We start from the raw sequence: 22,827 nt of genomic DNA on the forward strand, positions 1-22,827 counted from the left end.
GGTGTGGAGGGTAAATCTGCTTCCCAGAGCTTCCAGCTTAACTGAATAAATCCATACTGACAAGCTGGACAAAAAACATAGAAGGTACAGAACAATTAAGTCCACTACATGTGGACAGAAAAGAGCAAAGCAAGGACTTATCTTTGCTGAACTGGTCAGGATATCAGGGCAATCCAAGCAGAGATGTGAATCCAACCAGGAACCATTGACAAGTGTCACTGGCTAAGGAAAGAGCCAGGCATAAATAGCCGAGCAGAAAGACAATCAGTGGAAGCAGCTGCAGACTGCTAAATCCAAGGAGCAGCCATTCCACTTAAAACCACCGGAGGGAGCCCAAGAGCAGAACTCACAAAAGTGCCACTTACAACCACCGGAGGGAGCCCAAGAGCGGAATTCACAACAAATGTCTATGTTCGTGATGCCACCTGTGGTTTTCGGTCAATAGGGACCGACGCTGCTTAAAGGGGTCCTCTGGGGAGATGTTATGCAGCAAGATGGTGAGGCTTCCCACAGGTGAAGTGGGGTCCCCAGGGGTCCCAGTGTATGATGAAGATGGTGTGGTGGATGGTATGGCAAAGAACAAGGACACAAGTTTGCAGTCTTTACCTGGTTTACTGATGAAAGCAGTCCTCAGTCCAGGGTATCAAGTGCAGCGAAGCTGTGGTCCGGCCGGCTTGAAGGCAATAGGAGATCCCTCTCCCAGATTAGGTCCGTAAGCCTTTCCTATTTGCACTAAGATGGCGAGGTCCCTGCCGTTTGAAGCTTAGTTGCAAAGTCCCCTCTGTCCTGTCTTAAGCAGATGTCTGTACGATAGGCAGTGAGAGCCTGTTTATAGGATCTCTATCATGACCCGGGCTCTCAAGTTACTGCTTCACCTCAGACTTGGTGCAGGCAATTAACATACAGTTCTATGCCCTCCGGTTCTGTCGCGCATCCTGGAGAACAACATGACCTCGGGCTCCCGGTACCTGGCTTCTGCACTCTAGCTCCCAGGGTGTCCTTCCCCTGTTACCTTGCTGAGCCTCTTCCTCCTCTTTGCTTCTTCCCTCTAAGCTCCTCCACAATTCAACTCCACACGATATCTCTCTTTCCAGGGGTCGCAGCTCCCACGTGGCTGCTCGGCCCCTACGTCTGCTCCAGACGTCCTTCTCCTCTCCTCACTCTTCTACCACTCGCTGGCTCCACCTCCAGACCAGGATACATAAAGTCTAAGGAAGCTCCCCTGAATCCGGCTCCTGAGCTCCCCCTCCTGGCCTAGATTCAGATGTGTTGAATGTGAGTGCCTTACCTGATAGAGAGAATCTTCCTTGCCTCCAAGCGTGACATCACCCTCCCCGAAAGGAAGGCAACATCACTACAACAGCTGGTTACCTTGAGTGTTTCACATGCGTAATCATTCTCCCCTAAGCCAGGTCTCTGTTTTGTGATCATATGTTCGCAGCTAAGCAGCCAAGAAGAAAAAGTTTTCTGCCTTCATTGCCAGGGAGGGGGTAGAAACTGAGCTGACAGGACTCATTCTTCAGAGAAAGTAAGAAAGGACTTTGTTGGCAGCTGCAAGAGACATAAAAGCAAAAAATGATGAAAAATGTATCTCCTATGCTACTTACATTGTACAATACTTTAAAAAAGCTGTTAATAGTCTTAATTTAGGACTGTGTGGTATGAAATTGATTTATGTGATGACCCCTATAAAAAGTAGACATTTGTAGAATTTCACAAAATGCTCTAATATACTGTATTCATCTGTACATTATTTTTGGTATTAGCATATGGAATTTCAGAATGATAAAATAGATTTTTTGCACTATGTCATGCTTACAGTCATAGGCAAAAGTGTGGTCACCCTTCAAAAGGTTCGGCTAGGTTCACATTGCGTTAATGCGTTAACGCTAGCGGACTCCGTTACATGGCGAAATTGTCGCAATTAACGCCATGCAACGATCCATTAGCACATCCATTGACGGCAATGTGCTAACGGATCGCTAGCGCATGCCATTTTCGGCACGCGCTAGCGATGTCCCATTAGTTTCGGACGGACCGCGGACGCTGCTTGCGTTCTTCGCTAGCTATATGGATATATATATAATCTTTGACTATCTATCATCATCTTGATTACATTCCAGAGGTTTTCAGTGGGGTTCAGGTCTTGAGATTGGGCTGCTCATGACAGGGTTTTGATGTGGTGGTCTCTTAATTTTTGCCAGAGCTGTATTTCCTTTAGCTTACATGTTAACGAATACCTTATCATGTGGCCTCATCTTTACAGCTGAAACATCAATCCACTGCCTACATTAAAAGTATAAACCACTAGAATGATTTACTTAAAAAAAAACCCACACACACACATTAGCCCTTTACCGACATCGGGCGTAATAGTACGCCGATGACAGCATCCTCCGCTTTCATGTGGGCTCCGGCGGTGAGCCCACCTCTTTTCCGGGACATGTCAGCTATTTTGAACGATTACATCCAAGGCTAATAACTAGTTAAATTCTGCTGTTAATCTCTGACAGCAGCATTTAAATCGCGCTTCTGGCCATCAGGCCGGAAATACACTCACTGGTGACCCCCGTCACGAGATCGGGGGTCATCGGTTCATCGGCATGACAACAATAGGTCTCCTTGAGACCTCTATGGTTGTCAGTGCAGGATTGCTATGAGTGCCACCCAGTGGTCGGCGCTCATGGCAAGTCAGTAATTCAGCTACATAGAGGCGAACTGAATATCACCTCTATGTAGTTGAGCCAATCGAGTTGTGCCCGCTTCTAGTCTCCTATGGAGACTATTGAAGCATGCCAAAAGTAACCAAAAATGTTTTTAAAAATATATCAAAAATAAAAAAATATAAAAGATCAAATCACCCCCCCACTTTTGCCCCATTCAAAATAAAACAATAAAAAAAGAAACATACACATATTTGGTATTGCAGCGTTCAGAATCGCCCGATCTATCAATAAAAAAGGATTAACCTGATTGCTAAACGACGTAGCAATAAAAAAAAGTCAAAATGCCAGAATTGCGTTTTTTTGGTCGCCGCGACATTGCATTAAAATGCAATAACGGGCGATCAAAAGATTGTATCTGCACCAAAATGGTATCATTAAAAATGTCAGCTCGGCACGCAAAAAATAATCACTCATCCAACCCAAGATCACAAAAAATGGAGACGCTACGGGTATTGGAAGATTGAGCAATTTCTTTTTTTTTATTTTTTAGCAAAGTTTGGAAATTGACCACTTAGATAAAAAATAACCTAGACATGTTTGGTGTCTGTGAACTCATAATGACCTGGAGAATCATAATTGTAGGTCAGTTTTAGCATTTGGTGAACCTAGCAAAAAAGCCAAACAAAAAACAAGTGTGGGATTGCACTTTGTTTGCAATTTCACCGCACTTGGAATTTTTTTCCCTTTTTCTACTACACGACATGGTAAAACCAATGGTGTTGTTCAAAAGTACAACTCGTCCCACAAAAAGTAAGCCCTCACATGGCCATATTGACAGAAAAATAAAAAAGTTATGGCTTTGGGAAGGAGGGGAGCGGGAAACGAAAACGCAAAACTGAAAAAAGCTCCTGGGGTGAAGGGGTTAAAATTACTGTAAGTTGGTATCATTGAGCCCTGACAGGGCCCAGAATATCAGATATTCTGTATTATAGGATGTATGTATGTAGAAATGTGACCAAATGAAATTTATAGAGAACGTTTAAAAAGAATGGCCAAATCATAATGTAGAAATAAACATGTGAAGACTTGTGCTTCTGACCATATTGCTGTCCTATATAGGAGACATGCACTATACTGACTTTCTAGATTATTGTTGAATTAAATAACTTTAACAGTTTTAAACATTTAAATACTATCAAAATGGAATTGGTTTTGGCAGTAAAATAGTTTTAGAGTTTTATTACAGGTCCTTTAGATATACTGTATTATTTTAAGCTTTATGAGACCAGGTCTATGTACTAAGATATGTACTGATAAGACTTGGGGTATACATTTGTACTGGCTTGGTTGTAAGCAACATGTATGTCTCTGTTTTCTGAGGTTTAATAAACAAATTTAAAAAAAAATAACTTTAACAGTAGGAAATCAGGTTCTGCTCACGCTACCTTCACGTTTCTGTCACAGTTCCACCCCTCAGTGTGTCTGGGATGCAGTTAATGACAGCTTGGCTGTCCAATCTGGTATGGGGGTGTGCTAAAGCTGTAGGTACTTTGACTGACAGCTTGGCCATCCAATCTGGTATGTGCTGAGCTGTCAGTGTGTTAATTGACAGCTCGACTATCCAATCTGAGACTGTTAGGCGTCGGCTGTCTCCATGTGTTAATTATTACAGGTAATTGCCATGCTACTTAACTGAGCTGTGTTCTCCCAGAACTCTGCCAGACGTCCATTCAACTTGTGAGGTTTGTTCTCCTGTTCCTTGAGTTCTGTATGCTTGATCTGTTACCTGAACTTGGACTCCTTGACCATTCTGACTCACTGCTTGGCCGTGAGAAGTGACATTTAGCGTCACAGTTTACTTTTCTATAGAAACCAAGACTACATGTAGACATACATCTAACTAAATTACTTTCTATCATTTCTAAAAAAAAATTCCAGTTTAAATAAAGAGAAAAGAGAACAAGAATTGCTGAAAGTATCCAGAGAGAACCAAACCATTGGGGACAGACTCACAAAGTGTGAACCTCAGTATCGAGTCGAAAAGTGGCATGAAGACTGGTCAAAAGCTGAAATGTATATGGACAGCATAGCTAAATACCCAAGGGGATGGTATGCTCTGCAGCATCCGGAAAAGGTAATACTATTTTGACGTGATATATATACAGTGTGTCAGTGTGTATGTATGTGTGTATATATATATATATATATATATATACATATATATATATATACTGTATATATATGTACACACACAGTGAATGCTATTTCAAACTATAGCTTTAAAAAGTTCATTTTTACATAGTAACATATTAAGGTTTAGCCTTGATCAATCTACTTACTCTATTGCTGCAGAGGTTTAAATAATTCTAAAATGGAAGTTATTTATTCATTTTAGGGCCACCCAGTCACCTAACATCCATTAGTGTCCTCTCGCAGCGAGTTATAATATATAGTCTCAATGCTGGTGCAGTAGAGAAACCCCTTATACAATTTTGTAGAAACATAGAAACCTTCTTCTAAGCATAGAGACCTCAATTCATCAAGACCGGCGTTGTACATTCCAGTCTTAATGAGGGGGTATGGTGGTGTCAAAGGTGCCTAATTCATAAAGAGGTGCAGAACTCTTAGGCTACTTTCACACTAGCGTCGGAATCTCCCCGTCGCAATGCGTCGGGGAGAGATTCCGACGCTAGCGTTTAACGCATTGCACAACGGAGGCAGCGGATGCATTTCTCTGGCGCATCCGCTGCCCCATTGTAAGGTGCGGGGAGGTGGGGGCGGAGTTCCGGCTGCGCATGCGCGGCCGGAAAAAGCGGTCCGTCAGGAGCAAAAAACGTTACATGTAGCGTTTTTTGCTCCCGACGGTCCGCAAAAGCACGACGGATGCGACGTGTGGCAATCCGTTGCAATGCGTCGTCAATACAAGTCTATGGGGAAAAAACGCATCCTGCAAGCACTTTTGCAGGATGCGTTTTTTCTGCAAAACGACGCATTGTGACGGATTGTAGTTAACGCTAGTGTGAAAGTAGCCTTACCAAATAAGGCAAGTCTTAAAAGTGGAGTGCGCATCCATGCCCCTCTCCACAATGAATCAGGGATACCTAGTCTGGAATTTTTAGAGTAAGGCCCTGATTAATCAAAGTGTTTACAACAGAAATCTAGCCTAAAACATTTTGAAAAGTCATAAATCATAGAGCCAATGTCTGATACATACTGCCCAAACAACAGACAACTTGACTCAGACATTTGCTGTATGATCTCAATCAGGTATGTGACGTTTCGGAAAAAAGAGTGAAAACCGCCGGGAACTGAGCCACACTGGAGACTAATCGGACAGATGGGTCCCCGGCGGCTTCTCCCCGACCCCTCCCCTTAAATGGCAGGCCTCTCCCTATACACACCTGGCTGCTAGGAAAGTGTGTCTTTCTCTGAAATGCAGCAGCGTGCCTAGCTGAGACCATGCAGCCATGGTCAGGTACATGTTACCCGTAGATTGGGTAGCATGTATTCACTGTCAGGTGTACTTTAACCCCTTAGCGACCGCCGATACGCCTTTTAACGGCGGCCGCTAAGGGTACTTAAACCACAGCGCCGTTAATTAACGGCGCTGTGGAAAAAGTGTATAGCGCCCCCCACAGGCCGATTTTCTCCGGGGTCTCGGCTGCCGAGGGTAGCCGAGACCCCAGAGAACATGATTCGGGGGTTTTTTAACCCTCCCCGCATTTGCGATCGCCGGTAATTAACCGTTTACCGGCGATCGCAAAAAAAAAAAAAAAAAGCGATCTCTTTTTAATTTCTCTGTCCTCCGATGTGATCGCACATCGGAGGACAGAGAAAAGGGGTCCCAGGTGGCCCCCCAATACTCACCTAGCTCCCCCGATGCTCCTCGTGTCTCCCGGTGGGCGCCGCCATCTTCAAAATGGCGGGCGCATGCGCAGTGCGCCCGCCGGCCGGCACCGGGAGAATCTTTGGGGTCTCGGCTGCCTGGGGTAGCCGAGACCCCAAAGAGCATGATCGGGGGTCGGTTTTAGCGACCCCTGTTTTGCGATCGCCGGTAATTAACTGTTTACCGGCGACCGCAAAAAAAAAAAAAGTAAAGTGTAATTCTCTGTCCTCTGATGTGATCGCACATCAGAGGACAGAGAAATAGGGGGATTTGGGGACCCTAGCATACTCACCTAGGTCCCTGGATCCTCTTGCTGCTCCTCCTGGCCGCCGGCAGCAGAACATGGCGGACGCATGCCCAGTGCGCCCGCCATCTGTCTCCATCTGCCGGCCGGCAGGAGAACAGCGGTTAGGGCTAAAATTAGGGTTAGGGTTAGGGGTAGGGTTAGGGGTAGGGTTAGGGGTAGGGTTAGGGGTAGGGGTAGGGTTAGGGGTAGGGGTAGGGGTAGGGTAAGGGTTAGGGTTAGGGTTAGGTTAGGGGTAGGGTTAGGGGTAGGGTTAGGGGTAGGGGTAGGGTTAGGGGTAGGGTTAGGGTTAGGGTAGGGGTAGGGTTAGGGCTAGGGTTAGGTTAGGGGTAGGGTTACGGCTAGGGTTAGGTTAGGGGTAGGGTTAGGTTAGGGTTAGGGGTAGGGTTACGGCTAGGGTTAGGTTAGGGGTAGGGTTAGGTTAGGGTTAGGGGTAGGGTTAGGTTAGGGTTAGGGGTAGGGTTAGGGTTAGGGGTAGGGTTAGGTTAGGGGTAGGGTTAGGTTAGGGTTAGGGGTAGGGTTAGGGCTAGGGTTAGGGCTAGGGTTGGGGCTAAATTTAGGGTTGGGGCTAAATTTAGGGTTAGGGTTGGGGCTAAATTTAGGGTTAGGCTTCTTTCACACTTACGTCGGTACGGGGCCGTCGCAATGCGTCGGCCCGACATACCGACGCACGTTGTGAAAATTGTGCACAACGTGGGCAGCAGCTGTAGTTTTTCAACGCATCCGCTGCCCAATCTATGTCCTGGGGAGGAGGGGGCGGAGTTACGGCCACGCATGCGCGGTCAGAAATGGCGGATGCGACGTACAAAAAAAACGTTTCATTGAACGTTTTTTTGTGCCGACGCTCCGCCAAAACACAACTGATCCAGTGCACGACGGACGCGACGTGTGGCCATCCGTCACGATCCGTCGGCAATACTATGGGCAAAAAACGCATCTTGCGGGCACATTTGCAGGATCCGTTTCTTGTCCAAAACGACGGATTGCGACGGAATGCCAAACAACGCAAGTGTGAAAGTAGCCTTAGGGCTAGGGTTAGGGTTGGGGCTAAAGTTAGGGCTAGGGTTGGGGCTAAAGTTAGGGTTAGAGCTGGGATTAGGTTTAGGGTTTGGATTAGGGTTGGTATTAGGGTTAGGGTTGGCATTAGGGTTACGCTTGGGATTAGGGTTAGGTTTGGGATTAGGGTTAAGGTTAGGGTTGTGATTAGGGGTGTATTGGGATTAGGGTTAGGGTTGAGATTAGGATTAGGGGTGTGTTGGATTTAGGGTTTTGATTAGGGTTATGGTTAGGGTTGACATTAGGGTTGTTTTGGGGTAAGGGTTGTGATTATGGTTAGGGTTAGTGATTAGGATTATGGATCAGGTTGGGATTAGGGTTAGGGGTTGGAGCTAGAATTGGGGGGTTTCCACTGTTTAGGTACATCAGGGGGTCTCCAAACACGACAGCCAATTTTGCGCTCAAAAAGTCAAATGGTGCTCCCTCCCTTCTGAGCTCTGCCGTGCGCCCAAACAGTGGGTTACCCCCACATATGGGGCATCAGCGTACTCGGGATAAATTGGACAACAACTTCTGGGGTCCAATTTCTCTTGTTACCCTTGTGAAAATAAAAACTTGGGGGCTACAAAATCTTTTTTGTGAAAAAAAATATATTTTTTATTTTCACGACTCTGCATTCTAAACTTCTGTGAAGCACTTGGGCATTCAAAGTTCTCACCACACATCTAGATAAGTTCCTTGGGGGGTCTAGTTTCCAAAATGGGGTCACTTGTGGGGGTTACTACAGTTTAGGTATATCAGGGGCTCTGCAATCGCAACATAATGCCCACAGACCATTCTATCAAAGTCTGCATTCCAAAAAGGCGCTCCTTCCCTTCCGAGCTCTGCCGTGCGCCCAAACAGTGGTTTACCCCCACATATGGCACATCAGCGTACTCGGGATAAATTGGACAACAACTATTGCAGTCCAATTTCTCCTGTTACCCTTGTGAAAATAAAAACTTGGGGGCTACAAAATCTTTTTTGTGAAAAAAAAATATTTTTTATTTTCACGACTCTGCATTCTAAACTTCTGTGAAGCACTTGGGCATTCAAAGTTCTCACCACACATCTAGATAAGTTCCTTGGGGGTCTAGTTTCCAAAATGGGGTCACTTGTGGAGGGTTTCTACTGGTTAGGTACATCAGGGGCTCTGCAAATGCAACATAATACCCGCAGACCATTCTATCAAAGTCTGCATTCCAAAACGGCGCTCCTTCCTTCCGAGCTCTGCCGTGCGCCCAAACAGTGGTTTACCCCCACATATGGGGTACCATCATACTCAAGACAAATTGGACAACAACTTTTGGGGTCCAATTTCTCTTGTTACCCTTGTAAAAATAAAAACTTGGGGGCTACAATATCTTTTTTGTGGAAAAAAAAAATATTTTTTATTTTCACGGCTCTGCATTATAAACTTCTGTGAAGCACTTGGGCATTCAAGGTTCTCACCACACATCTAGATAAGTTCCATGGGGGGTCTAGTTTCCAAAATGGGGTCACTTGTGGGGGATTTCTACTGTTTAGGCACATCAGGGGCTCTCCAAACGCGACATGGCGTCCGATCTCAATTCCAGCCAATTCTACATTGAAAAAGTAAAACGGCACTCCTTCTCTTCCAAGCTCTGCGGTGCGCCCTAACAGTGGTTTACCCTCACATATGGGGTATCGACGTATTCAGGAGAAATCGCACAACAACTTTTGTGGTCTAATTTCTCCTGTTACCCTTGTGAAAATAAGAATTTGTGGGCAAAAAGATCATTTTTGTGTAAACAAAAGCGATTTTTTTATTTTCACGGCTCTACGTTATAAGCTTCTGTGAAGCACTTGGGGGTTCAAAGTGCTCACCACACATCTAGATAAGTTCCTTAAGGGGTCTAGTTTCCAAAATGGTGTCACTTGTGGGGGGTTTCCACTGTTTAGGCACATCAGGGGCTCTCCAAACGCGACATGGCATCCAATCTCAATTCCAGCCAATTCAACATTGAAAAAGTAAAACGGCGCTCCTTCACTTCTAAGTTCTGCGGTGCGCCCTAACAGTGGTTTACCCCCACATATGGGGTATTGGAGTATTCAGGAGAAATTGCATAACAAAATTTATGGTTACATTTCTGTTTTTACACTTGTGAAAATAAAAAAAATGGTTCTGAATTAAGATGTTTGCAAAAAAAAAGTTAAATGTTCATTTTTTCCTTCCACATTGTTTCAGTTCCTGTGAAGCACGTAAAGGGTTAATAAACTTCTTGAATGTGGTTTTGAGAACCTTGAGGGGTGTAGTTTTTAGAATGGTGTCACACTTCATTATTTTCTATCATATAGACCCCTCAAAATGACTTCAAATGTGATGTGGTCCCTAAAAAAAAATGGTGTTGTAAAAATGAGAAATTGCTGGTCAACTTTTAACCCTTATAACTCCCTAACAAAAAAAAATTTTGTTTCCAAAATTGTGCTGATGTAAAGTAGACATGTGGGAAATGTTATTTATTAACTATTTTTCGTGACATATCTCTCTGATTTAAGGGCATAAAAATACAAAGTTTGAAAATTGCAAAATTTTAAAAATTTTCGCCATATTTCCGTTTTTTTCATAAATAATCGCAAGTAATATCGAAGAAATGTTACCACTAACATGAAGTACAATATGTCACGAAAAAACAATCTCAGAATCAGCGGGATCCGTTGAAGCGTTCCAGAGTTATAACCTCATAAAGTGACAGTGGTCAGAATTGCAAAAATTGGCTCGGTCATTAAGTACCAAATTGGCTCTGTCACTAAGGGGTTAAGCCTTAGCTGGTTGTTTGAAAATAAAAATATTTACTTTATTTATTTTGCTTGCTTTTATAGTACTTGCACATCCCGCAGCGCTTTACAGACATTATCATGAATCAATTAATGGTCTATCTATTTTATTCCTTTTCATTTGTATCTATAGGCTTTAAAGGCTAAAAAAAAATCTGCCAAAAAAAAATCTATAAAAGATGTTAAAGCAAAAGCAGTTGAAGATGATGATGATGGGAACAGTGGGTCAATGGAAGAAATAAATATTAGGAAAAAGGAAGATATGAACAATGACAATACTGGAAATATCAGGGAAACTAAGGTTTCAGAACCAGAAAGTAAGAAACAAGAAAAGGCTGAAGATAAAGATGAGTATAAAGTAGATGATGAAAAAGAGGAAACCCAGAAAAGTGAAGGTAACATACAGGGATCAGAAAAGGATGAAGGTACCAAGGAAGAGGACAAAATGGAATCTGCGGATGAAAATGAGACAAATTACTATGATACTGGAAAAGAAGAGGAATCTCTCAAGTCAGAACAGTCTGAAAGTGAACATGAGACAGATGATGAAAAGGAAGAATCAGATGCAGAGAAGGATCTAGATGCAGAATAGATTATGAATTATCAGTAATATTGATGAATTAAATAATAGATTGTGTAAACGCTTTCAGATTAAGACTAGTGATGAGCGATTATACTTGTTACTCGAGATTTCTCAAGCATGCTCGGGGGTCCTCCGACTATTTTTTAGTGCTCGGAGATTTCGTTTTTCTTGCCGCAGCTGGACGATTTACATCTGTTAGCCAGCATAAGTACATGTGGGGGTTGCCTGGTTGCTAGGGAATCCCCACATGTACTTATGCTGGCTAACAGATGTAAATCATTCAGCTGCGGCAAGAAAAACTAAATCTCCGAGCACTAAAAAATACTCGGAGGACCCCCGAGCATGATCAAGAAATCTCGAGTAACGAGTATAATCGCTTATCACTAATTAAGACTAATAGCTACCTAAATGGATTGAAATGAACTCTGCCAAAAAGCCCTGAAACAAGCAATACAACTAAAATAAGCAAATAAGATATACACCCTACTGTTCCAGGGCCATGTCCACATTAATTGCCATTCCTATTCTATTGACATTGACCACACATGTTGCAGCCCATATACTCCATGTGACTGAAGCAGCCAATCACTGGCCTTTGTAGTGAACAGCAAGTCAGCATTAATGCATAGTGCGGATTCAGAAAGCGTGTGACAATCGGGAATCTTAGTTGTCGTACACCAGCCTCAGGCTGTCTGCAAGGGTACATGAGATGTGATCTTAGTCATGAGAAAAAAATATGATCATTATGCAAAAGAAAACATGAGAAAGATACGTGGCATGCACAGTGTACCATGACAGTATGGTGACATCATAAGATTGAATGAAAAACACAAGTCCGTTACAATTAAAGCTAAATTCTCACTGTATTCAGCAGCGCATTTATGGCTTCCGTCTAAGGTGTCTGTCCTAATCCGTGAAAGATGGGACAAAGGGAGTTCAGATAGACTGTGCTCTTTTGTGGCGGTGTCCATCCCTTTAGACATCACAGCTGGGCTTATTGCTGTTATGTAAAGCATTCCTGCCATAATCATATAGCCGCATAAACGAAAAGGGATTAGAATGCTGCATTGAGACCCACACATATATTTAGCACTTTAGCCACTAGAGTACGTTGCGTTTTAGTTTAGTACATATCTGTTTTAAGGGAATATTCAGCTAAAATGCGTTAGTCATAGGCTTCTTTCACACTAGCGTCGGAATCTCCCCGTCGCAATGCGTCGGGGAGAGATTCCGACGCTAGCATTTGCTGCATTGCACAAAGGGTGCAGCGGATGCATTTTTCCCGCGCATCCGCTGCCCCATTGTAAGGTGCGGGGAGGTGGGGGCGGAGTTCCGGCCGCGCATGCGCGGTCGGAAAAAGCGGTCCGCGGGATAAAAAAACTTTACATGTGGGGTTTTTTCTCCCGACGGTCCGCCAAAGCACGACGCATCCGTCGCAAGACGGATGCGAAGTGTGCCAATCCGTCGCAAATGCGTCGTCAATAGAAGTCTATGGGGAAAAAACGCATCCTGCAAGCACTTTTGCAGGATGCGTTTTTTCTGCAAAACGACGCATTGTGACGGATTTAAAAAAATGCTAGTGTGAAAGTACCCTAACTCTGTTGATTATAAATTAAATAAGTTTTTGTTACATGAAGATGCAAAGTCCATTTTAGTAGCTGTCGCTGATAACATAATCTTAATCGAGTCTGGAATGATGCATATAGTGATCTTGGACCTTTGTGGTCTAAAATTACTTATTCATAGTTACAAGTCATTACATGGATGAACCAGGGTAACATGAAAATGATAATTGTCTACCCTTCAACCTGCATTATTTTCTGCTCATTTATCTTAATATGATTGTATACAGTAATAATGCACATTTCTGGACTGCGAGGATAGACTGATATCAGCAATTATTTTTAGTTTCAGTTGAGCTCTTTATGCCAGTGATGTATGTAAGTTCCACAGGTTACTTTCACATCTCTGATCGGAATGTGTCATCCATCATAAACTATGTATCGTGGAATAAAGTTAGACTGAAGACGCACAACTCACTGTTTTGGCACGTGTATAAATCATTTTATTATTCCAGAGAATTTTATTTTGTGGATTGAGTTATCCACTTGCCAAATATATCTTTAGGTCTCAACAATGGTGGACTTTGATACTGGCAAATTATTTACTATCTTAAAGGCGTACATTGGCGTTCAGGTGAGAAACTTGAAAACAAGTCTGCAAGGGTTATTGCACAAAAATGTTGCAAAGGTGCAACATTAATACTACATCCTTAACATGTGTAATAATCATGCTTGTTGTCACATTGCTGCTCCCAATGTGCTTTTTCATTGAAAGTTCCTGGAACCTATCTAGGGGCTGGCAGGCAAATTTTAGCCTGGAAAACAACCGACCAAAAGTACAAAAATAGAAAATTACTGTAATACTTTATTGAATAATCCTAACAAAATTAAAACCAATAATGGGAGCCAAAAGGACAATGTATGTAATAACAATTTCAATTGTGAGGCTGCACATCCATTACAACACTGAATACAAATATAGAAAAATTGTGATTCATATTGTATATATAAAACAAGTGAAAATAAACAGATGAATAAAAATGAAAAATAAAAAATGACAATAAAAGGGGTGTAAAGGTGTGTGTACCAAATTGTATATTACATAAGTAGCGCAAAGAAAAAAAATTCTTTGTGCACCACAAAAACATGGTGCTTCAATATGTGAAAAAAACAAGAAAAAATCTAAAAAAGGCAAAACAATGCTGCTGGGCAAAAGTTATGGAGTGAAGTGCCAATACAAAAGAAAAGCGAATCTATATAATGAAATGGGGACTCAGTTTCAATAAGTATGGTATATAAAATAATGATCAAAATGATGTAAAAAGTGCTTACAGGAGTAGAGCAGTCCCTCTCACACAAGCATAGGGCACCAGGATATAGATTTGCATTTATTTTGGAGACTCAATAAATACTATTCAAAACAACAAAAACACGGAGTAACGGTCCATTTAAAAATTGTTGCAAAAGTTTATTAAAAAAAACACATAAAAAGACAGGTTTATAAACATGTACATTATACTGTATATATATATATATATAGATAGATAGATAGATAGATAGATATATTAGGACAAGGTGATATGAAGGATTCAGTGAGAACAGGGAGACCAACTCATCCATGAAACAAGTGTGGTGGATATGGCAAATGAGCCATGGAAAAATACTGTATTTGTGCAAAATGCCAATCATAAAGTGCTAGTGCTTTAGCATTTCACATAATCCCAATATAAGGCATGGTATTACTGGAAAGAGTAGAATTCAGTCAAAATAAGTTAAATAAAAAAAAAAGACTATAAAAGGAAGAAAAATCCCAGCAAGTACACCCATTCTTGTATTGAGAGTAAAGTTTGACAATCTAAATTGTTACCCATAATGTCACACCAGGATGAGTCAGTCAGCATCCACAATGCGTTTTTCGCGTGGGCTTCCGTCCCTTTCCTTCAGTACCGGGTTTTCCATGTGGTCTACGGCCACAGGTTCCTTTTAAAAAACCTTTGAAGCAGAGAGTGTGTCAGTTTGGTTTTGCAAGAGTGCAGAGCAGAAGGCTCTGCACAGCTCCATCTGTGTAACACAACACAGGGCCAAGTGGAGCCAAACGGCCTGACACCCCTCAGCGTACACAGCGGTGCAGTCACCCATGGCAACCGGTCTCGAATGTGGACTGTTTGTTTCCCGGCTAAGAGCTGGAGGATATTGTATACAGCCAATCAGGACTTTATGCGGGACCCTGCTCCCCTTTGGCTGCCACATCGGGCCTCATCTGGGAAAAGTCCACAAACCTCTGTTGGGGTTAACCAGGACCGAGCCAGCAATGAGGGGGTAAGCCGAATTGAGGGTGACAAAAGTCCCATTTCCCCTAAAGCGGCCCCAAGGTATAGTCATGCCTGGTGGTGTCACAGACCCCCTGTATGGTGGAAAGTATTCAACCCCACAAGTTTGAAAAGAGGGGAGGGGTATGTGAGGCAGTGACCGGTGTCATATGTGAGGGTCACTGTGTGTCCCCCCTAGGATGCGCACAGAGGCATATTGAGGCCATAGGAGTGCATTGCAGTCACAGGCATAGCTGGGATTGCAATCTACTATATAAAGCTGAATGTGTGTATGTGTGTGTATGTGTGTGTGTGTGTATGTCCGGGATTGGCATCTGCACCGTCGCAGCTACAGCCACAAAATTTTGCACAGTCACACGTCTGGACCCCGAGAGCGTCATAGGCTACGTTGTGAGGCAAAATTTTAACCCCGCGCGTTCCAATTCACCAAACAATTTTGCCCCTATCTACATAATGGGGAAAAAAGTGAAAGGAAAAGTGTTGGAGGCGTCGCAGCTACAGAAACAAAATTTTGCACAGTCACACGTCTGGACCCTGAGAGCGTCATAGGCTACGTTGTGAGGTGAAATTTTAACCCCGCGCTTTCCAATTCACCAAACAATTTTGCCCCTATCTACATAATGGGGAAAAAGGTGAAAGGAAAAGTGTTGGAGGCGTCGCAGCTACAGCCACAAAATTTTGCACAGTCACACGTCTGGACCCTGAGAGCGTCATAGGCTACGTTGTGAGTTGAAATTTTAACCCCCGCGCGTTCCAATTCACCAAACAATTTTGCCCCTATCTACATAATGGGGAAAAAAGTGAAAGGAAAAGCGTTGGAAGCGTCGCAGCTACAGCAACAAAATTTTGCACAGTCACACGTCTGGACCCTGAGAGCGTCATAGGCTACGTTGTGAGTTGAAATTTTAACCCCCGCGCGTTCCAATTCACCAAACAATTTTGCCCCTATCTACATAATGGGGAAAAAAGTGAAAGGAAAAGCGTTGGAAGCGTCGCAGCTACAGCAACAAAATTTTGCACAGTCACACGTCTGGACCCTGAGAGCGTCATAGACTACGTTGTGAGGTGAAATTTTAACCCCGCGCTTTCCAATTCACCAAACAATTTTGCCCCTATCTACATAATGGGGAAAAAAGTGAAAGGAAAAGTGTTGGAGGCGTCGCAGCTACAGAAACAAAATTTTGCACAGTCACACGTCTGGACCCTGAGAGCGTCATAGGCTACGTTGTGAGGTGAAATTTTAACCCCGCGCTTTCCAATTCACCAAACAATTTTGCCCCTATCTACATAATGGGGAAAAAGGTGAAAGGAAAAGTGTTGGAGGCGTCGCAGCTACAGCCACAAAATTTTGCACAGTCACACGTCTGGACCCTGAGAGCGTCATAGGCTACGTTGTGAGTTGAAATTTTAACCCCCGCGCGTTCCAATTCACCAAACAATTTTGCCCCTATCTACATAATGGGGAAAAAAGTGAAAGGAAAAGCGTTGGAAGCGTCGCAGCTACAGCAACAAAATTTTGCACAGTCACACGTCTGGACCCTGAGAGCGTCATAGGCTACGTTGTGAGTTGAAATTTTAACCCCCGCGCGTTCCAATTCACCAAACAATTTTGCCCCTATCTACATAATGGGGAAAAAAGTGAAAGGAAAAGCGTTGGAAGCGTCGCAGCTACAGCAACAAAATTTTGCACAGTCACACGTCTGGACCCTGAGAGCGTCATAGACTACGTTGTGAGGTGAAATTTTAACCCCGCGCTTTCCAATTCACCAAACAATTTTGCCCCTATCTACATAATGGGGAAAAAAGTGAAAGGAAAAGTGTTGGAGGCGTCGCAGCTACAGAAACAAAATTTTGCACAGTCACACGTCTGGACCCTGAGAGCGTCATAGGCTACGTTGTGAGGTGAAATTTTAACCCCGCGCTTTCCAATTCACCAAACTATTTTTCCCCTATCTACATAATGGGGAAAAGTGAAAGGAAAAGTGTTGGAGGCAAATTGACAGCTGCCAGATGTGAACAAGGGGGACTTAAAGAATGAGAGCGATGTCGCCAAAGAGTATATACCGATCAGTTGCTAAGGTGGGGCCCCGACATGAGATACTCATCACACATGGGGATATGAACACACACACAAAATGCGCCACACACTACCACGTGCTTGAACACATATACCACCCTCAGCACACATTTCACCACACATACACCAACCTCGCCACATAAAAGTCGAAACACAAAAGTCGCCGCTCAAAACTCACCACGCGCAAAACTCGCCACATGCAAAAACTAGGCTCACGCAAAACTCGCCACAAGTGCAAAACTCACCTCATGGAAAACTCGCCACACGCAAAACTTGCACACGCGGAAAAATTGCCACATGCACAAAATTTGCAACACATGCAAAAGTTGCCTCACACAAAACTTGCACATACTCAAAAGGCACCAGACATAAAACTCACCACGTGCAAAACTCGCCATGCGCAAAACTTGCTGCACACAACTTGCTTCACTAACCTGTCACATGCAACTCGACACACAAAAAGTTGCTACACGCATGTTGCCACACAAAACTCATCTCACAAAAGTCGCTACATGCATGTCGCCACACACAACTCAACACACACAACTTGACAGACGAAACTCGCCCTAAAACACACACAAGTCTGGTATTAGCCTTCAAAAATAAAAATCTGATTAATAAGCAGACAAACTACAAGAGCAACAAATGTACCATATAGGAAATACAGCAGCTGTCAGTCACATGACCTGTCTATTATGTGTATGTGTGAGCTAATATATACTGCCAGGGGGAGGGCTTCCTGTTGGCTGGGGATTTATCAGGCTGCCAATTTATCTTACAAATACTGAGGTAAAAATACTGAGCAAATAACGTGTTAACGAGGTCTAATACAGGAGATCACACAGGTATATACTATATACAGGAGAGATGACACACAGGTATATACTATATAGAGGAGGAGATGACATACAGGTACATACTATATACAGGAGGAGATGACATACAGGTATATACTATATACAGGAGGAGATGACACACAGGTATATACTATATACAGGAGCAGATTACCTACAGGTATATACTATATACAGGAGGAGATGACATGCAGGTATATGCTATATATAGAAGATGACATACAGGTATATACTATATACAGGAGGAGATGACACACAGATATATACTATATACAGGGGAGATGACACACAGGTATATACTATATACAGGAGGAGATGACATACAAGTATATACTATATATAGAAGGAGATGACATACAGGTATATACTATATATAGGAGGAGATGACATACAGGTATTTACTATATATAGGAGGAGATGACATACAGGTATATACTATATACAGGGGAGATGACACACAGCAGGTATATACTATATACAGGGGAGATGACATACAGGTATATACTATATACAGGAGATGACATACAGGTGTATACTATATATAAGGGAGATGACAAACATGTATATACTGAGGTGAAAATGAGAGGTGTGAGGTGAAAATGAAAAGGTGTGAGTGCAAAATGAGAGGAGTGAGGGAAAATAGTGTAGTGATCGGAAAATGACAGATGTGAGGTCGAAATGACAAGTGTTAGGCGGGAATGAGGAGTGAGGGAGAAAATGAGAGGTGTGAGGGAGAAAATGAGAGATGTGAGGGGGAAAATTAAAGATGTGATTGGGAAAATGAGAGGAGTGATGGGAAAATAAGAGAAGTGACGTGCTATAACTAACCACAGATATTTACTATGCCCAGGCAACGCCGGGCTTTTCAGCTAGTGCAAAATAAAAGTACATGTTGGTCTTGGGCAAGTTATTTGTCTAAGGCCGGAGTCACACTACAGCGAGATACGGCCGAGTTTTGCTGGTTAAAAGCAAGCTCTGGCACCGGCACTCCGGAGCCGAGCGTGCAGCGCCATGTATTGCTGTGCGGCCGCACGCTCCGCTCTGGAGTGCCGGTGCCAGAGCTTGGTTTTAACCAGCGAGACTCGGCAGTATCTCGCTGTGTGTGATCCTGGCCTAAGGCAGATTTAAGAAAACCTGCTTTGGGCTTTTGTTTTTGAAACGGCGTACAGGATGGTAGTAGGGTAGTCCATTTCCTTCCCGGACGGGTTTTCCATGTGGCCTACAGCCACAGGTTCCTTGTTAAAACCCCTGAATCAGAGGGTTGGGTGTGTCAGTTTGGATTTGCAAGCATGCAGAGCAGAAGGCTCTGCAGAGCTCCACCTGTGTGAGGCAACATAGGGCCAAGCTGAGCCAAAAGACCTGGCACCTCTCATTGTACACAGCAGTGCAGTCGCCCACAGCAACAGGTCTCGGATGTGGACTGTTTTGTTTCCCGGCTGCGATCTGGAAGATATTGAATGCTGGATATTTCTGTGAGTTGGACATTAAAACACGTTTTGCTTTGAACTTTGATGGGTCACTGCATCATCACTGCACAGTGTGGATACCGCTGCACTACATTTCCTATATGTCTTGAATGGGACACAAAATATCAATTATTTTTCTTATATGCATCTGTAGCTTCTTGTAATTATATAACTTTCTTATTGTCCAGTACAGTTACAAATACTGTAGGATACCCATTTTTTGGCATGCATCATGTATGCCACGGCCATACTCATATTATTCAGAGAATATACACTGACAAGTAAAAGGGTAACAATGTTTTGAACTTTTCACTTTCAGGCTCCGTATCTCATCATGCACTACTGCTTCGAACGTGAGGCTATCATCATTTTATAGACAATCATCTTGGCTATCTCATACATAAATTTGACTTGCAACTATTTAGAATATGATTAGTTATGCAGATGCTTGTCATGTCACTGCATTGTTATTGTTTTCCTCCTGTTGGTGGAAAAATCTTTTTCTTCCTGTATATTGCAAATTACAACCAGTTCTGACATTCCCTAATAGCTCAGTGTGTTATTAGGTTGAATCCCAAGCAAAAAATCACTTGTTCGAATCGGGGAGCAGCCATGAAGGAAATTTTTCAATGAAAGAGAAACAGTATCATCCAGCTCATCGATAGCCATCTCTCAGCCAAGAGAATTGCCAAATTGCACCATGTGATACGAAATGAAGTCTGTCCATCCATCCAAAAGCCAAAAGATGGATGTCCAGGCAAAATATCAGAGTCAACAAGTCGGCTCATCACAAGGTCTATCAGTTCTGAAGCAACAAACATGGCAGTATAGGCCGCTCATATGCTTTGTATTAGTGAGACCGCAGATATCCATGCAAGCACCGTGCGACACACATTACACAAGTCTGGAATGGTGGCTCGAAAAAGGTGAAGAAGCCTCGACTTCAATATCGTCTTAAGAAGCATCGTCTTGAGTTTGCAATAAAGGGCAAGAAGTGGACAGTAGAATATTGGAAACGAGTGATTTGGAGAGAGGAGATGAAAGTCAATAGACTAGGCTCTCATGGGTGCAAATAGGTCTGGAAGAAACAAAGGAAAGAAAGGGGCTAACAGATTGAGAAATTGAAGGAATTGTCCAGTTCAGTGGAGGAAGCCTGATGATTTGGAATTGTTGTTAAAACTTGACTGTGATCGATGATGGTCTCTGTGCTGAGCTATATGTGAATATCCTACAAGACAAGTTACTTTGCACACTCCAGCACTATGGGTATAAAAAGGATGACATAGTGTTCCAGCAGGACAACACAAAACTTACATCGAACACGAACACTTGTGGGTAGAGTTGACGAAAAAGCTGTATACATGCCCAACTGAGTCAACCACTATGCACCAACTTTGGGAATGTGTAAAAGAGAACTGGGAATAGATTTCGGTTGAGACATATTTGAATCTGATTGAGAGCATGCCAAAAAGATTCAGGCAGCTTTGAAAGTCAAAAGGTGGATTTACAAAATATTAACAAAATAATAAAAATAAAAATTTAGATTTTTAGAATTAAAACAGTTTATAATGCAGTGATATGACAAGAATCTGCAAAACTAATTACATGCTAAATAGTTGCAAGTCAAATGTAAGTATAAGATAGCCAAGATAACTATAAAATTATATAAAAATTATGGTAGTCTCACGATTGAAGCAGTACTTGATGGTGAAATATGTCAAAAGATAAAAATATTGTTACCTTTTTACTCGTCAATGTACATATTTTCACTTTTAGCCTTTGCCTTGTACATATAGATTATAACTGCACTACCTTAGTGTTGGTTACGTTTCCATGACTAGAGAATTTTTTTCACAAGGGTGACTTAGGGATACTCTAGGTTGACAGCGGGCGCCATATCATCTACAATAGGTTTTCTCTATGTTAGTTCATTTTACATAGATAATGGAGCAGAACCAAGCTTAATACATAGACATGAGAACAATAACAAGCGTACTACAGACATATGGTAACAGAACTTAGCTTACTACATAGATACTGCACCAATACTAAGTTTACTACATAGATACTGCACCATTACCAAGCTTACTACATAGATACAGGAACAAACCCAAGCTTACCACATAGATATGTGGCCAAAACCAAGCTTACTACATAGATAAGGGAGCAGAACAAAGCTTAATACATAGATATGAAAACAGAAGCAAGCTTATTGTATAGATACTGTAGAGAGCCGAGCTTACTACAAAGAAACAAGAACAAGAACAGAACAAAGCTTACTTAATAGGCAGAAGCAGATTCAAGGTTGCTACATAGATACAGTACCTGAACAAAGCTTTTTACATAGATGCTGTTGTATAACTAAGCTTACAACATAGATATGGCACAGAAACAGAATCAAGATTTTTACATAAATATGGTACTTAAACCAAGATAACTACAGATATACTGTGCCAATGTTAAGCTTTCTACATAGACATGGGAGAAGAGCTTACATCAAAGATATGTGAACAGAGCCAAGCTTACTGCATAGACAAGGAAACACAACCAAACTTAGTAAAAAGGCATACTAGCAGAATCAAGTTTACTATATACTGTAGATAAGGCAACAGAACCAAGCTTAATACATACATAAAGTAGCAGAATTAAGGTCACTCCATAAATGTAGTACCAGAATCAAGCTTACTACATAGATAACAGAATGATGCTTAACAATATATTCAGCTCTGGCAAAAATTAAGAGACCACTGCAAAATTTTCACTTTGTCTAATTTTTCTCTTTATAGGTATATTTTTGAGTAAAATGTAAATTGTTCTTTTATTCTATAAACTACTGACAACATGTCTCCGAAGTTCCAAGTATTACATTTTGTATTTATTTTCTCAAAATTAGAAATGGTCATAATAACAAAAAAGTGTATTGCTTGCAGATATCAAATAATGCAAAAAAAAAACCAGTTCATAATCATTTAGAAGCAACAATACTAATGTTTTAACTCGAGAAGAGTTCAGAAATCAATATTTTGTGGAATAAGCATGATTTGTAATCACAGCTTTCATGCATCTTGGCATGCTTTCCACCAGTCTTTCACACTGCTTTTGGGTGACCTTATCCCACTCCTGGTACAAAAATGTAAGCAGTTCTTTGTTTGATGGCTTCTGACTATCCATCTTCCTCATTATTACATTCCAGAGGTTATCAATGGGGTTCAGATCTGGAGATTGGGCTGGCCATGACAGGAATTTGATGTGGTGGTCCTTCATC

At 42.3% G+C, this 22,827-nt stretch overlaps 1 protein-coding gene across 2 annotated transcripts in view; it reads left to right on the forward strand.

Annotated features, from left to right (window-relative positions):
• Positions 1 to 12,139, forward strand: part of CFAP97D2 (CFAP97 domain containing 2) — an 81,064-nt gene extending 68,925 nt beyond the window's left edge. Inside the window, exons 4-6 of one of the 2 annotated variants that reach the window (XR_011319319.1) lie at positions 4,605 to 4,800; positions 10,824 to 11,400; positions 11,625 to 12,139. Coding sequence is in view for 1 of the 2 variants with exons in the window: in XM_069757535.1 (XP_069613636.1) it covers positions 4,605 to 4,800; positions 10,824 to 11,282 (655 nt within the window). In the remaining variant the exon portion in view is untranslated. Of the gene's footprint in view, positions 1 to 4,604; positions 4,801 to 10,823 lie in introns of both variants that reach the window. The other variant, XM_069757535.1, reaches the window with a different exon arrangement.
• Positions 12,140 to 22,827: the final 10,688 nt, after the last annotated feature.

This window comes from Ranitomeya imitator, chromosome 3 (assembly GCF_032444005.1).
Source record: "Ranitomeya imitator isolate aRanImi1 chromosome 3, aRanImi1.pri, whole genome shotgun sequence".
NCBI lineage: Eukaryota > Metazoa > Chordata > Amphibia > Anura > Dendrobatidae > Ranitomeya > Ranitomeya imitator.